Consider the following 15924-nt stretch of genomic DNA (forward strand, 5'->3'; position numbering starts at 1 on the left):
AGCTCCAAGGAGATTATGTTGAAAAATAAAAAAAAATTTACCCAAAAAAAATTGTTTTTATACTTCATTCTAAGGACTTATTGAACTACCCTCGTATGTATGATAAGTGTTATTGATAAACGTAATAAATGTGATGGATAAGAGTGATAAGTTTAATAAATGTAACTGATAAGTGTGATTGACAAGATTAATTAGTGTGATGATTGTCAATGTCGAGTGTGATTTATAAGTGTAATAAATCTATCTATCACATAACTGTAAATGGTAAGTGTGATTGATAAGTGTTATTGATAAGTTTGGTAAGTGTTCTATGTGTAATAAGTATTATAATTGTGTTTGATTAGAGTGATAAGTGTGATAAGTGTGATTTATAAGCGTGATTGATCAATGTGATTGACAATTGTAATCATTGTGATTAAAATGTATGATAAGTGTTATTGATAAACGTGATAAATGTGATTGATAAGTGTAATAAGTGTAATAAATGTAATGATAAGTGTAATTGACAAGATTAATTAGTGCGATAATTGTGAATGATGAGTGTGATTAATAAGTGTAATAGATCTGTGTGATTGAAATGTGATAATTGTGATTAAAATGTATGGAAATTGTGATTTATAAATGTGGTAAGCGTGATAACTGTGAATGATAAGTGTGATTGATAAGTGTGGTAAGTTTTCTATGTGTAATAAGTATGATAATTGTATTTGATAAGAGTGATAAGTGTGATAAGCGTTAATTATAAGTGTGATTGATCAGTATGATAGATAGGTGTAATAATTGTCAATGATATGTATGATAAGTATTATTGATAAACGTAATAAATGTGATTGATAACAGTGATAAGTGTGATAAATACAATTGATAAGATTGAAAAAATTAATTAGTATGAAAAGTGTGAATTATGAGTGCGATTGATCAGTGTGATTGACAAGTGTGAAAAGAGTGATAAGTGTGATACCTGTAATTGATAAGTCTAATAAGTGTAATGAATAAGCATAAAAATTATTATAAATACGATTGATAAGTGTGATAAGTGTGATTGATAATATTCATTAGCGTGATAAGTGTTAAAGAGTAGTGTGATTGAACAGTGTGATAGATCAATGTAATTAATCAATGTGATGATTGTGATTGAGATGTTTAAAAAGTGTGATTAATGAGTGTGATAAGTGTAATAGATAACTGTGATAAGTGTGATAAGTGCAATACTTGTAATTAATATGTCTATGAGTGTAATGTATAAGATTGCAAAGTGTAATAAATATGATTGATAAGTGTGATAAGTGTAATAGATAACTGTTATAAGTGTGATAAGTGTGATTGTTAATAGTGATAAATGTGATAGGTGAGATTGATAATAGTGATAATTGTGAGTTAAAAGTGTGAGAAGTGTAATGGATCCTTGTGATAAATGTGAGAAGTGTGATTGATAAGTGTGATAAGTGGTAATGATAAGTGTGATTGATAATTGTGATTAATAAGTGTGATTGATAAGTGTGATTGATAATTCGGATAATGTAACGGATAACTGTGATTAGTAAGTGTGATAAGACTGATTGATGAGAGTAATAAATGTGATAAGTGTGATGGATAAATATTATATATGTGATAAGTGTGATTAATAAGACTGAAAAGTGTGATAAGTGCAGTTTAAAAGTGTGATAAGTGTGATTGGTTAGAGTTATAAGCATGATAAGTGTGAATGATGAGGGTGCTTAATATTTGTGAATAATCAGTTTCATTGATCAGTTTAATTGATAAATGTGATTGATAACTGTGACAATTGTGACTGATATTTATGATAAGTGTTATGAGTATTATAAGTGTGATTGATTAGAATAAGTGTGATTAGTGTGGTTTATGAGTGTGAATAATAGGTGTAGTAATTTGATTAATAAGTATGATTGATAACCTTAATAAGTGTAATGGATAAGTGTGATAAGCGTAATTCATCAGTGCAATAAGTATCATGAATGTGAATGATAAGTGTAATAAATGTGATTGATAAGTATGATAAGTTTGATAATTGTGATAAGTATGACTGATGAGGTTTATAAGTGTGATAACTGTAAATCCTGAGTGTGATTGATAAGATTTATGAGTGTGTTAAATGTGAATGATGAGTGTGATTGATAAGTGAGATTTATCAGTGTGAATGATCAGTGTAACTGATAAGTGTGATTGATCAGAGTGATAATTGTGATTGAGATGTATGAGAAGTGTCATTGATAAGTGTGATAAGTGTGATAAGTGAAAAATGATCAATTTTAAATAATAAATAAATAAATTACCTTCCAGAGTATTGAGTGGTACCACTGGTCCCTTGTATAAGCATTGCTAGCCTGAAGAAGAAGGGACCCATCCGGTAGGACAATTCTTAAACAATATTTGTAAGTTGGGTCCCACCTAGCCACAGCATATACTTCAGTCATACTGCTATACGCCACTGGTTGTTGTAAAAATCCCGTGAGCTGAAAAAAAATTATTATTAGAATTTCAATTTAATTTTTGACTTTATTAATTAAAATAGTAGTAAATTCGCGCGCGCTAAGCGCGTGTTCACTCCTCTGGATTTTTATTTCCTAACATTAAAAATATAAACAACTTAAAAACATGTTGTTAAAAAGAGTTTTAAATATTAGATACAAAGAAATTGTCAACCAATAATTATTTATACGACACGAATTTTAACCTTTTGATTTCAAATCTTTTAATTTTTATCAATTGATTTATGATTATTATTCATGCTCGAAATTTTTTGATAATGTTAGATTGAAAAAAAACGCAAAACAATATTGATATATTATATTATTTAAATGTTTGAAAGTGCAGAATCTTAAACCTGTGATTCGAAATTCTTTTTTTTTTCACCTGAGTTTAAAATGTTCAATAATTGATGAATAATTTTTTTTTAATTAAAATTAAACTCTGTTATTATTGTTCATTCATAACTATAATATTAAATTGAAATAATGGAAATTTTCTTTCATTGAATTGTTGATTTATTTCAATTAATTAAAACATTCTCAAAACAAGATTCCAAAATTTGAATCTAACGTGCAAGATTAACAACTTGGAAATCAAAGTGAATGAATTACTTCAACAATTATTATTATTGATAATTAAACAAAGAACCCATAAGAACTATTAAACCCATTAAAAATAATTTTACAGAAAATTTTACGGGGCTTAAAAATACTTTTCCAGGGTTTTCTATCCGCCAATAAACCAGCTGTTATTTCTAGCCCACTTGTCAGTAACAGTAATGGAAAAGTAAGTTATTATTACTTTTAAATTGCAAGCGAGTGCAATCAAGGGTTTTGGTCGACTCAAACGAATCCGTTCGAGCTCGCTGAAGCGAATATGTATAGGTAATCGTGAGAATTCGTGCATCAAATATTGAAGCAAAATCTCAAAAAATTAAATTTCCAATTTTGAATCTCCCGCACTTTTGAAGAAAAGTAAGCGCGAAATTTAAATTTTAGTTTTCCAGTAACTTATATGTATGGTGTGGAAACTTTTCTGAAAGACTAAGAATATATACAATATTAAAAATATATCCAAATAAATACAAGAAATATACAAAATTCTCGTATTTGGTCGGAGATGAATTTTAAATTTTTTTAATTAAACTAGAACTCTTTGGGATTTCATTTAAACGTTCAACTATTAAGTTAAAAATTAATTTTTTTAAGATTAAAATTTATTCCTTTGGCAATTTAACGATTTTGTTTCAAAATATTTTTTTCTTCGTTGAAAATTAATTTATTTCAATTAAAGATTTATCTATTCCATTTTTGGTTAAAACTTTATCTTTTTTAGTTAGAAATTAAAATATTGGGTTAACAATATATATTTTTTTGGTTGAAAATTCAAATAGAATCCGGTTGAGAAAGAAATTAATTATTAATTCTTTGTTGAATATTTGTTTAAGATTCACAATTTTAGTTTAAAGTTCATCCGTTTCGCTGGAAAATTATCTTTCTGGTTAAACATTTTACTAATTTTGTAAAAAATTGTACTATTTGTTGAAAATTACCTCTTTTGTTGAAAATTTATATATTTAGATTAGAAATGTATATATTTGTCTTGAAAATTTAACTCTTTCAAAAAAAATCTTTCTTTTTTTTGAAAATTTATTTTTGTTATTTAAAAATGTACCTATTCGAAGTTTTTTTTTAAATCATCTTTTTGATTGGAAAACTATTTGTTTGGTTGTATATTCGCCTTTTTGGGTTGAAAGTTGAACGAATTTGATAAAAATTTAGATTATTTGGTTGAAAGTTCAAGAGATTTGTTAACAATATTTTTTATTTAGGCTGAAAAATTATCTTTTTGGCTAAAATTTTACTAATTTTGTAAAAAATTGTACTATTTGTTGAAAATTACCTTTTTTGTTGAAAATTTATATATTTAGATTAGAAATTTATATATTTACCTTGAAAATTTAACTCTTTCGCAGAAAAATCATTCTTTTTTTTTTGAAAATTTATTTTTGTTATTTAAAAATGTACCTATTCAATGTTTTTTTTTAAATCGTCTTTTTTGATTGGAAAACTATTTATTTAGTTGTAAATTCGCCTGTTTGGGTTGAAAGTTGAACGAATTTGATAAAAATTTAGATTATTTGTTTGAAAGTTCAACAGGTTTGTTAACCATTTTTTTAGTTTCAAATGTAGTATTTTAATTAGGAATTATTTTTTCTGTTAAAACTTCAACTATTTAGTTGAAAATTGATTTTTTTATTTAAATTTTTGTTTGTTTGTTGAAAACTGAACTTATTGTTTGGAATATTAATTATTTGTTGAAAATGTAATTATTTCGACATAAAATTTGACAGGTTGATAAAAATTAACTTTTTAATGGAAACTCCAACTGCTTTGTAAAAAATTCGTCATTTCGTCTTAAAAATTCAACGTTTTAAACTTTTTTTGTTGTTTTTTAAGTGAATATCTACTATGATGGTGAAAATTGAACTATTTGTTAGAAATTAACTTTTTCTTAAAAATTTGTCTTTTATGGTTCAATTCTACTATTTTTAATTCAAAATTTAAAAAAATTCTTGGCTGAAATATAACATATTATATTTTTTTATATACTATACCTGTTTCATTGAAAATTGATTTATTTTGTCGAAAAATTAACAATTTTGTTAACTATTTTTGTTAAAAATGTTAGTGTTCATTGAAAATTAACTTTTTCATTGAAAATTCGTATTGTTGGTTTGAAAATTCAAGTATTCTGTTAAAAAATTCAACTATTAGTTATAAATCAAACTTTTTGTTAAAAATTCGATTTTTCGGTTGAACTGTTTCTGATGTAAAATTTAATTTGTTTTTTTTAAATATAAGAAATTATGTTTATGCTGAAGATTCATCTTTTTTAATTGAGGATTAATTATTTTAGTTGAAAATTTATTTCTTTGTTTACAAATTTAACTATCTTGTTAAAAAATTATTCTTTTTCTTTTTGTTGACTTTTTTCAAAATTAAAAATGTACCTATTAAATGTTTGTTTTAAATCATATGTTTGTTTGAAAAGTTATTTATTTTGTTGAAAAATCGTCTTGCTAGGTAGAAAATTCAACGAATTTAGTAAAAATTTTGATTATTTAGTTGAAAGTTGAACACTTCGGTTAGAAAATATTTATCTTTGATTGTTTTTTTTTAAATTTAATTAGTTAGCTAAAAACTTATCTATTTGGATAAAAATCTGACTATTTGTTGAGATTTAACTTTTTTGTTCTAAATTAGAACTCTTGGATTCTAAACTCAAGTATTATGATAAAAAATTAAATTATTTCATGAAAATGAACCTTTATCATAAAAACTCGAGTTTTTTGGCACAACTGTTTCTTATATAAAATAAATTTTTTTTGAAACATGGTCTATTATATTTTTTGTTAAATATTCAATAGTTTAGTTTAAAATTCATTTATTTAGTTTAAGATGTATCCCTTTTAGTTCAAAATTTATCTCTTTTATTTAAAAATTCATGTATTTTCTTACGAATTTTTCTTTTTAGTAGAAAATTAATCATCTTTAATTATTTGGTCAGAAATTTAATTAGTTGGCTAAAAATTTAGCTATTTTAGTGGAAAACGTTACTATTTTTTGAAAATTAAGTTTTTCGTTGTAAATTAGTATTTTGGGTTTGAAAATTCAAGTATTGTGTTTAAAATTTTAACTATTTGCTAAAAATTTACCTCTTTTTAAGTTTTTCGTTAAAGATTCATTAGTTTACTTAAACATTCATTTCTTTTGTTAAAGATTTAACCAAATTTTTGAAAGTCCATTCTTTTTTTTCTGTGGAAAATTGATTTTTTATAATTAAAAATTTACTTGTTTAATGTTTTTTAAGTCATCTTTATGTTAAAAAAATTATTTATTTGGTTGGAAATTTGTCTTTTTGGGTTGAAAATTCAACTATTTTTGTAAACATGTCGATTATTTAGTTGAAAGTTGAATACCTTTGTTAAAATTTTTTTTAGTTAAAGATTCATTTTTTTAATCAAAAATGTATCTTCTTAGTTGAAAATTTAATTATTTGTTGAAAAATATTTTTTTTAAATTTAATTATTTTGAGAGAACATTTCACTGTTTGTTCAAAATTACCTTTTTAGTTAAAATTCAACTTTTTTGTAAAAAAAAAATTGTATTTTTAGCTTGAGAATTCCACATTTTTTATTATTGATTGAAAAATCTCATTAAGTATTCCGGATGAGAAAATAATAATCGCGCAAAAATATGCCAGAAGAGAAAATAAAAATTTTAATATTATGTTAAAATTTCCCTAAAGTCATTAAAAATAATGTTTTTCCCGTAAAAGTTTCAAACTAGATATTTTATACTCTGCATTATGCTGCTCACGATTCGGAAGTCTTATCGTCGATGTAAAACTGTTATCGTTATCGGGATGCAAACATATAGTGGATTTTAGACCAGTAGCTGTGCCATGGCTTAGCTGAAAAGCTCGGCGACGTGAAACAGATGCGATGCGATGAGAAAGGTAACGACTTTTGCCAAGCCTTTAAGTCTCGCTCGACATGGCAGATTACAGCTGACGTATGAGGCGCACGTGTTGGACTATGGACTTAGTTCTAGATCATAATTTATAAAAACTGCACTCAGTATTTAATAATTAGCATTATGTTACAATATTTCGCATTTTTCTTAATTTGTAACATTAAGTCAGGACTTATGGACTTCTAATTTGGACTTAGGGACTTTTATGTTTTTCAGTTATTTGGAATTGTGTGCCTCTGAAATTTAAGGACTTATATCACTTAAATAACTTGAGACTTAGAAATTTGGTGCTTCGATATTATAAGTTTAAGGTGGAGATTTATTCCAGTTTCAACTTAGGTACTCAGTATTTGTACTCTAGAATTTTTGTGTATTTTAATTTGTTTGACTTTGGTTTTCTCAAAAATGGAGGACTTATAAGACTCAAATAACTTGAGACTTATGTCACTGGTAGGATATTATAAGCTTACGATTAAGATTCACTAAAAATAATCACTCTCCGCATTTGGGTGATTTGACTTAGGACTTCGAATTTAGGACTTAGGATTCAGGATCTAAAATTCAGTATCTTAGGACTTTTAAGCATATCAATTAGTTTTACTTCTGTGTAGTTAAAAATTGAAGATTTAAGTCGCTTATATAAATTAGGACCCATAAGGTTAGGCTTAGGATATTGTAAGATCAAGATGGAAATTTATTCATGTGAATCACTTTGCACATTGTAGAGATTGGAACAAGGACTTAGAACTTTAGAATTAGGACTTAGGACTTAGAACTCAGAACTAGAACATACGACAGAAGATTTAAGATCTAAAAATGTAAGGTAGAGACTAATAGTTTAAACTTAGGACTATGCTTTAGGACTTTTATCTATTTTAATTAGCTTAACCTTCTTGTTTTTTTTTTTAAAGGGGGCTTATGTCACTTAAATGACTTGGACTTGTAAGGCGGGTCTCAGGATATAATACGTTTAATATAAAGAGTAATTTGATTAAATCGATTTGCACATTTGGAAGATTAGACCTAGGACTTCGAACTTAAGACTTAGAACTTAGGACTTAGGGTCTAGAACTAAGAGGACTTATGTGACTTCTATAATTTGGAAGTTATTTGTTGGGCCTCAGGATATTTAACATTTAACATTAAGACTAACTTAGTTGAAATATTTAGCAAACTTAGGAGAATGGACTCAGGACTTAGAAATGAGGAGTTATGGCTTCGGATCTAGAACTTAGAATTCAAGATCCAAAACTTAAAAACTTAGAACATAGGGTTTACGATCTAAAAGATAGAAGGTAGGGATTAGGAGTTTAGAATTCGAAAATTAGAGTTTGTACCTATAACTTAGGACTTAGGATCAAGGACTTATGAGATAGAATAGAAAACCTAGAAAATAGAGATCAGAGTTTGGACTTACGAGCCTAGATTTTGTAATTTAGGACTTTTATGTCTTTTAATAAGATTGACTGCTGCTTTTTCTAAAAATTGAGAACTTATACCCCTTAAATAACTAAGGACTTAGAACATAGAACATATAGTTTAGGGCCTAAAACATAGAAACTGGAGATTAAGAGTTTAGAATTTGGAAATTAAAATTCGTACTTCAGAATTTGTATGACTTTTGATTAGACGAACATTTGCGTTTCAAAAAATTTAGAACTTGTGGCAACTTAACATCTTAGGACTTATATATTTCATTATTATTCAAATTACAACTTAAAATAATTCAGTTGAATCACTCTGCATTTATGAGAGACTGGACTCAGGACTTGGAACTTAGGATCTATAACGCTGAGCATAGAATAAAAAATTTTAAAAAATAGAAGGCAGAGTTTAAGATTTTGAACTCAGGGAATGGAAATTTAGACTTCACAACTTTTATGTCTTCTAATTATATAAACTGTGTCTCTAAAAATTGAGGACTTATAGTACTTTAAAAACTTGGGACTTATGAGATCAGCCTTAGAATATTATAAATTTTTAAAAGAAGATTTATTCAATTAAATCACTTTGCAATTTAGTGACTGGATCTAGAACTCAGGACTTAGGACTTAGATCTTAAGACTCAGAATCTAGAACTTAGAATTCAAGAAATAAAACATAGAAGGTAGAGATTAGGAGTTTGAACTTAGAAACTTAGAATTTAGAAGCATTTTTATGTCACGTAATTAGTTTGACCTTTGTGTTTTCTCAAATTGAGGACTTATATCACTTTTAAAGTTCAAGACTTATACAAAATTCTTAGCAGAATATATGAAAATAACCTGGGAATTATAAGGTTCGTCTTATGATATTATAAGTTTAAAATAATAAATTATTTAGTTGAATTTCTTTACACATTTGTGACTTCTAACATAAAAGTTATGATTTAAAACTCAGGACTTAGGATGTAGGAGTTTGGACTTAGAAACTTAGAATATGTAAGAGCGTTTACTTTTTCTTGTTTGAAAAATCAATTCTTTTGTTAAAAAACTGTCTTTTGTGGTCATTTATATTTTTGGTTGAAAAGTTATATTTTCGTTTTAAAATATAGATTTTTCGTGCAAAATTACTTTCTTTGATTAAAAATCTAACTATATTGTTGAATATTTGAATTTTTCAAATGAAAGTTCATTATTTTAGCTAAAAATTTAACCATTCCATTTTTTGTTAAAAATTTATTCTTTTTAGTGAGAAATTCCTCGTTTTTTGGTAGAAATTTAATCTTTTTGGATGAAAATTCATAGGTTTGGTAAGAAACTTACTTATCTTGTTAAAATTGCATTTCATTTGATTAAAATTGTGTTAGTCCTGAAATCTGAAATATTCTATTTTGAGATGAAGATTTATCTTTTTTAGTAAAAAAATTCAACTATTTGGTTGAAAATTGATTTTTTTGGTAGAAAAGTAATCTCAATACTTAAAACTTTATCTTTTTGGGAAGAAATTTTGTCGTTGTTTTAAATTTCAATATTTTGCTACAAAATCGTTTTTCTTGGCCGAAAATTTATTTTTTTAACTGCAAATGGAACTTTTATATTTTTGGTCCATAAAATATCTTTTTTAGTTGAAAATTCATCATTTAAGATCAAAATTCATTTTTCTGGTTGCTAATGAAACTATTTAATTAAAAATTCATTTATTCTATCTGAAAATGTGAATTTCAATTTTTGCTTAAAAATGTACTTTATTTTGTTGTAAATTAAACTGTTTTACAGAAAATACGTCTTTTTATCTCGAAAGTTAAAAAAATGGGTTAAATATTGATGCCTTTCATAAAAAATCTAACTTTTTTGTTGAAAGTTTTTTTAAAATGAATCTCATTAGTCGACAATTCTTCTTTTTAGTTGAAAATTCATTTTTTGGTCAACATTTTTTTTTTAACTTGTGTTTTTTTTTGTTCCTGAAAATTATTTTTTTATCATTTTAATTATTATATTTTTTGCTGCGCATCGATCTTTTTTAGTTAAAAATTTATTTACTCTGCATAAAATTCGTCTTTTTGTCTCGATAATTTATAAATTTCATTGAAAAATAATCCTTTTTGGTTTGGGTTTGAAACATTTAGTTTAAAATTAACTTTTTGGTTAAAAATTCATATTGTTAACTTAAAAATTCGTTTTTTAGATTCAAAAATTCAAAAAATTGGTCACTTAAGCTTGAAAATCATCTTTTGGCAGAAAATTAATCTTTTAGGATAAAACTGATTTTTTAAATCAATGTTTTCAACCGCTTTTATTCAAAATTAAATTAACTTTGGTTTAAGATCCATAATTTTAGTAGAAAATTAATTTTTTGGTTCGAAATTACACTATTTTGTTTTTCTCACTAATTGTAAAAAAATAATTTACTCTTTAGTTAAAATGAGCGACTTGTTTAAAACCGACGACTATGAAAGTAAGGCACATGTCTCGAACTTGGTTGTTATCGCGATACATCTTTTTCCCTAGTAAACACAGTTGTCTAACTTGACCCCACGAGGTGTCATGGTTATATGGAAAAAATTTAAATTACTTCATCTGTAATTCAGGTAAAACCCGAAGGGTGAACTTCGAACCCGAGTGGTTAAAATAGAGATCCGAATAATACAACAATGCAAGAGTGTATAGTTAATCAAAATGCATATATTCAAAGCAGAAAAAAAGTGACGAACTTGTTGGGGAAGGCGAAATCTGTTATTCGCCGTCACCGACGAAAATAAAAAAAAATCATGAAAAGAATACGAAATAAATTGTATTTCAGAGTAACCGGACTTAGAAACTCTTTTTTTAAAAAGAGTAGTCTCAAAAATAATTGAAGCGAGAATAGCTAAACGGTGCTAAGTCCACTTTTTGAGGAAACTAAGTTTATCCTCAAATCATATCATTTTTACTAATATAACCAGAAAAAGTTCTAAGTCCAGTTTTAATCAAAACAAAGCTTTCTTAAAGAATATATTTTTTTGTATTTAGACAGTCAGGGAAAGCTAAAAGCGGCTAAGTCCACTATTCATGAAACCAGAAAAATCTAAACGGTACCAAGTTCACTTTTTGATGAAACTAATTTTTTTTAAACATCATACTATTTTTATTTATACAAACAGAAAAAACCAAAAGGTTCTAATTCCACTTTTTGACACAACTAAGCTTTCTTAAAAAACCATACTATTTTTATTCATACAACCAGGGAGAGCTAAATGGCGGTTAGTCCATTTTTTGACGAAAGTAAGTTTTTTCTAAAATCATACCATTTTTACTACTATAACCAGGAAAAGATAAAAGGCGCTAAGTCCACTTTTTATCATAACTAAGTTTTTTTTAATTATATTTTTGTAAATTCACAGCCTGGGAAACCTAAAAGATGCTAAGTCCCCTTTTTGATAAAACTAAGTATTCGTCAAGAATCATACTATTTTTATATTCTCATCATTTACGATTAAGAAAGTATTAGAAGTGTCCGAAATTTCACACCACAGTTTTTCAACGGATCTCCACGTTTCAAAACCCCCTGTATCCGATAATCAAATTTTTACGACGGCATCTGTTTGTTTATCCGTCAGTCCGTCCGACCGTTCGTCCGTAAACACGATAACTCTCAAAAAAATGAACGGATCAAATTCATCTTTGGCACACTTTTTTTAGGTCCTAATAGAAAGTACGAGTTCGCTAACCAGCCATTTTTGATGAAAATTCAAACAGTGTGCGCACTTTGAAAATTTTTAAGACCACTTTTTTCTGAATTTAAAAATTCTATTTACGGATATTTATAGTATTAAAAAGAGCAAACAAAATCAAAATGTTACTACTTTTGTTTGTATAGCGAGGAAAATCTAAACGATTCTAAGTCCACTTTTTGATGAAATTGATTTTTTTTAATCATACACTAAGTCCAGTTTTTTTAAAGAAATTAGGTCTTATTAAAAAATCATACATACTATTTTCATTTATACAGTCAAGGAAGCTTCACGATGCTAAGACCACTTTTTCATTAAAGTGAGGTTTCTTCAAAATTCATATTGGAGATTTAAAATTGAAGATTGAAATTTGATAATTCAAGATTTAAAAAAAGATTGAAGGTTTAAGATTTAAGAGAAGAATTTGAAAGATTGAGAATTGAAGATTAAGGCTTTAAAAGAAGAATATTAAAGAATTCTAAATTCAAGATTTAAAAAAAGAAGTTTGAGGATTAAAGATTGAAAATTGAAGATTGAAGATTGAAGATTGAAGATTGAAGATTGAAGATTGAAGATTGAAGATTGAAGTTTGAAGATTGAAGATTAAAAATTAAAGATTGAATATTGAAGATTGGAGTTTGAAAACAGAAGAGTTATTAGAATAATATTGAAGATTGGGGGTTTAAAAGAAGAAGGTTGAGGATTTAAAAGAAGAAGGATGAGGATTAAAGATCGAAGATCGAAGATTTAAGATTGAAGATTAAAGATTAAATAATTTAAGATTAAATAATTAAAGATTGAAGATTGAAGATTGAAGAAATATTTTTTTTTTAATCATACATTCTATTTTTATTTGTACAACCAAGGGAAAGCTTAACGGTGCTTAGTCCAATTTTGATGAAATTGAGTTATTTACAAAATCACCCTATTTTTATTTGTATGACGAGGAATATATAAAAGGTGATAAGTCCACTTTTAGACAAAACTAAGTTTTCTTCCAAATTCATGCTATACTTGTTTGTATAACGAGGAGAATTTAAACGGTGCTAAGTCCACTTTTTAAGAAAATTACTTTTTTCCAAATTCATACTATTTTTGTTTATATAACGAGGAAAATGTAAACGGTTCTAAGTCCACTTTTTGAAAAATCGAAGTTTTCTTCCATGTTCATAATATTTTTGTTTGTATAACGAGGGAAATCTAGATGGCGCTAAGTCCAATTTCTGAAGTTTTCTATAAAAATTAATCTATTTTCATTTATATAACCAGGGAGAGCTAAGAGGTGTTAGGTCCAATTTTTAATGTCCACTAAGTCCACTATTTGACAAAACTAAGTTTTCTTTACAAATCATACTAAACGATGCTAAGTCCACTTTTTGATGAAATTGAGTTCTTTCCAAAATCTTACTATTTTTATTTTTATGACGAGGAAAATCTAAATTGTACTAAGTCCCCTTTTTGACAAAATTGGGTTTTCTTTCAAAATCAACCTATTTTTATTTATATAACCAAGGACAGCTAAACGGTATTAATTCGACTTTTTGATGAAATTGAGTTTTTCTTCAAAATCATACCATTTTTATTTGCAATCATTTGTAATCATAATAATTTTATTTACCTGTATATTATAAGGACAATCTGAACGGTGCTAAGTCTACTTTGTAAGTAAATTAAGTTTTTTTTTTAAATCATACTATTTTTATTATTTAATTTTCAATCAAGAATTTTAAATTTCTATCAAAAAAGATTAATTTTCCAAAAAAAGGAAATGGTAAAATTTCAGTATAAAAACATAATTCCTAACTAAAATTATAAACCTTCAATCAAAAAAGACGATTTTTAACCAAATAATTGAATTTTTAACCCAAAAGAAGAATTTTCTAGCACGAAAAGATCAATTTTACACAAAATATATGAATTTTCAAATAAAAAGATCATTTTACAACCGCAAATAAAATATTTGAATTTACAATTAAAAAATAAAGTTTTAACAAAAAAAAATAGAATATCCAACCAAAGCTATGAATTTGTATCAAAAAATAGAACAGTTAAATTTTTAGTCAAAAAACGGGAAATTTCTGAAAAATAGAATTAATTTTTAGCCAAATAGTTAAATTTTTCACAAAAAATTGGAATAGTTAAATTTTCAGTTTAAAAAATCAGTTTTTAACTAAACTGTTGAGCCTATAACAAAAAAAATCCAAACAAGAGATTAATTTTCTAGCAAAAAGACAAATTTTCAACCAAATACTTGAATTTTTAACTAATAAATATAAGTTTTCAACAAAAAAAAACTAATTTTCAAAAAATAGTTTTGATTTTAATCTACGGAAAGAATTATGATTTGAAACGAGTTTCAAGTAATTATATTTTTTTCACTGGAAAACACTAATTTCCAACAGAACATTTAACTTTTAATTGATAACGATAAATTTTCAATAAAATAGTTAAATTTTTTACCAAATAAATAAATTTCATTCTGCAGTTAAAAAACTTATTTTTTAACAAAACAACAAAATATATAACTTTGGCAAAATAGTTCAATTTTAAACAAAAAAAAAAGAATCTTTTTCAACTGAAATGATCTATCATCAACCAAAAGAATGAATTTTTAACCAATTCTTTCCACGCTCAATTAAATAGATGAATTTCAACCAAATGTAATAGTTGGTTTTTCTACCAAAAAAATCTTTATTTTGAACATAAAAAAATTAATTTAAAAACACTATCTTCAAAATATTCGAATTTTCAATTTAAAAAAATAATTTTGAAATAAATAGTTAAATTTTCAGCCCAAAAGATAAATTTTTTAACAAAAAAGAAAAATTTTAAACTATCAAAGATAAATTTTAATGAAAAGTAGATTAGTCAAATTTATCAAACAAAAAAAAAATTTTCTTTTAAGTAGTTGAATTTTTACCTGAAGCAAATAGATTTTTAACAAAACAGATTAATTTTCAAAAAAACAGTTGTGATTTTTTTAACGAAAAAGATGCACATTCTACCAAAATAGAAAAATTTTCAATGAAAAGAAACTAATTTTGACTGAAATAAGATCAATTGTCAATTTAAAATAGAAAAGTTAAAATCTCAGTAAAAAATTTATTTTCCACCAAAAGCGTTAATTTTCAACAAAATAGTTCAATTTTAATCAAACGGCTGTTTTATTTTAATTGGAAAAGGTGAAATTTCTTACATGAAACGAATCAAATTTTCAACATAAAATAGAAAAGTTCAACTGTCAGCGAAAAAAATTATTTTCACCAAAATAAAATATTTTTTTAACAAAATAGTTAAATTTTCAAACCAACAGTTGTGATTTTTAACCAAGAAAAAAATTAATTTTCTGCCAACGCAGATGAATGAAAAAATGGTTGAATTTTCAAGAAAATAATGAAATCAACTTGAAACATTTTTTAATTTCCTGACTTTCTGGAATTCCCTGAACTGTTTAGTCTGCTTAGTCCAGTTTATTATTTTAGTCCAAGTGACCTGGGTTCGAATCTCAGCTAAAGGAGAATTTTTTAAAGCTAAAAATTAACACGATTCTGATTTCTAGTATCCCAGCTTCATCTATATGAATTTGAGGTAACTTTTAAAAATAATCCATTGTTTGCTAATCAATACAATTTTAGAACCTACGTCAGATTCGAAATTTTGTGCCGGCGGAAGAAAATCGATCGGTGGGGTCTACCTAGAACGTTATTCGACTGGAAGACATCGTAGTCAGGGGCAAGAGAAATGGGTGGGGGAGTAAAATTACGG

The 15924-nt window shown here is 25.9% G+C and overlaps 1 protein-coding gene across 1 annotated transcript in view; it reads right to left on the minus strand.

Moving 5' to 3' along the window:
* LOC117172889 (C-Maf-inducing protein-like) overlaps positions 1 to 15924 on the minus strand; it is a 137877-nt gene that overhangs the window by 35778 nt on the left and 86175 nt on the right. The window contains exon 2 of the mRNA XM_033361176.1: positions 2295 to 2474. Coding sequence (XP_033217067.1) covers positions 2295 to 2474 — 180 coding nt within the window. The remainder of the gene's footprint in view (positions 1 to 2294; positions 2475 to 15924) is intronic.

This window comes from Belonocnema kinseyi, chromosome 5, assembly GCF_010883055.1.
Source record: "Belonocnema kinseyi isolate 2016_QV_RU_SX_M_011 chromosome 5, B_treatae_v1, whole genome shotgun sequence".
Classification (NCBI taxonomy): domain Eukaryota; kingdom Metazoa; phylum Arthropoda; class Insecta; order Hymenoptera; family Cynipidae; genus Belonocnema; species Belonocnema kinseyi.